Source organism: Python bivittatus, unplaced genomic scaffold (assembly GCF_059951505.1).
Source record: "Python bivittatus isolate LINGU-HERP-01145 unplaced genomic scaffold, Pbiv_v1 ctg000220_np1212, whole genome shotgun sequence".
In the NCBI taxonomy this organism is placed as follows: Eukaryota; Metazoa; Chordata; class Lepidosauria; order Squamata; family Pythonidae; genus Python; species Python bivittatus.
Genome location: NW_028277048.1, coordinates 10,694,533 through 10,696,014, shown reverse-complemented (window position 1 = coordinate 10,696,014; position 1,482 = coordinate 10,694,533). Strand labels below are relative to the sequence as shown.

The following is a 1,482-nucleotide window of genomic DNA, read 5'->3' as shown; positions in this document are numbered from 1 at the left end:
GTGACACCGGAGCGTCCGACCGCCTTCCTCATTTCCCCCAGCACGCACGAAAACCCACCCCCGCGCGCCCATTGGCTCGCACTCCCTCGCAGTGACCGCCCACTCTGGGTTACGATTGGTAAGAGACTCCGTCGCTCAAATTCTGGTTCTCCGCTCGCTTTTCTCGCGCCAGCTAGCTGAACTGGTCCCGATCTGCTCTGATAGTTTGCTCTGCTTTCGTTTTGTTTCTTCGTGACAGACGCTTATATTTTTGTTAGTTCAAACCTAGAAAGATCGGCTTCTGTCTGCAAAACCCTTTGCAAAAGGTGTTGGGTTTCCACACTATGCGGACCCTACATTAACTATGAGTTTCTGGATTAATATAATTGTCTGGGCCGCGCATCACACACATATACACTAACTGCAGGGGCTGAGTTTGCATAATGCACTAACCCACAAAACCCTTTAGCCTAGTATGTTGGGCAAACGGAAGTTTTAAATTATTTATTGCAATTGTTTGTATCCTTTCTTTTATGATGTAAAAAATATCAGAGGCTTACAAACTGATCAATCATAATTCATTAACAATATTAAATAGTATTTAGCGGCACTGGCCTTGACAAAAGAATACTGCTAGAGCAGGCATCAAGGATATTTTTTACCTGTTTCCTCCTTTCTAAGTCATTTTTGCCATTGTGGAATCACGAGGGTGTCGTACTTGGAGTAATCTCCCACCCCAATGAATGCATGAGACTTATTTCTGCGTAGAATTAAATAAATAGGACAACAATAGTAATAGCTGTAATACGGAATATTGATAGAAACAGTTGGGCTGAAACATACCTTTTAAACTAAAGTTACAGGCTGAAACATTCTCCTTCAGAATAAAAGGTAGCTGGGATAATTGATCTATTACTCTCCTGTCAAGCCTAATACCTTTGCAATGCAAATTCCAGGCAGCAGAGCTGGCTCATTAGAAGAGAAAGCCGTAAGCGGAACCCTTATTTCTATTAGTAAGCAACCTTTGGAGTTCACTACCACTTTCCAACAGTCTAAATAGTATTTAGTCATACACCGTCACAGAAGCTTTTTCGACTTCTCTATCGGGGTTTTCAATATGCTTCCTCCCCGCAATTCCGAGACATTAGTCGGACTCGGACGTCTTCTAGCGCTACCCTGACCGAAAAGAGCGTGAGGCATTTCGTTTCCCCCTCCCCGCGCAGCTTCCGGAAAAACTATTTCCGCTTCCGGTTGGATTGTTGACCATGGCGGCCTTGAGGAGGGTGGCGGGCTTGCAGAGGTTGCTGGGGTTACCGGTTCGTGCGGTCTCCTCCGGCCGAACAGCGAATTCCACGGTTTCTGCCCGGATTCCCCCGGCCTCTCGCCCTCTGGAGGTGGTTGAATGGCACCCAATGGAGAAGGAGAAGGAGAAGAGCCCTTTCGTCAAGGTGAGAACCGTTAGAGGGAAGAGCTAAAGGGGCAGGGGATCGCAGGGGGCTGAGT

The 1,482-nt window shown here is 46.8% G+C and overlaps 1 protein-coding gene across 1 annotated transcript in view; it reads left to right on the top strand.

Annotated features, from left to right (window-relative positions):
- The first annotated feature begins 1,216 nt into the window (after positions 1-1,216).
- Positions 1,217-1,482, top strand: part of NDUFB11 (NADH:ubiquinone oxidoreductase subunit B11) — a 47,965-nt gene continuing 47,699 nt past the window's right edge. The window contains exon 1 of the mRNA XM_088137873.1: positions 1,217-1,427. Coding sequence (XP_087993999.1) covers positions 1,245-1,427 — 183 coding nt within the window. The 5' untranslated portion in view covers positions 1,217-1,244. The remainder of the gene's footprint in view (positions 1,428-1,482) is intronic.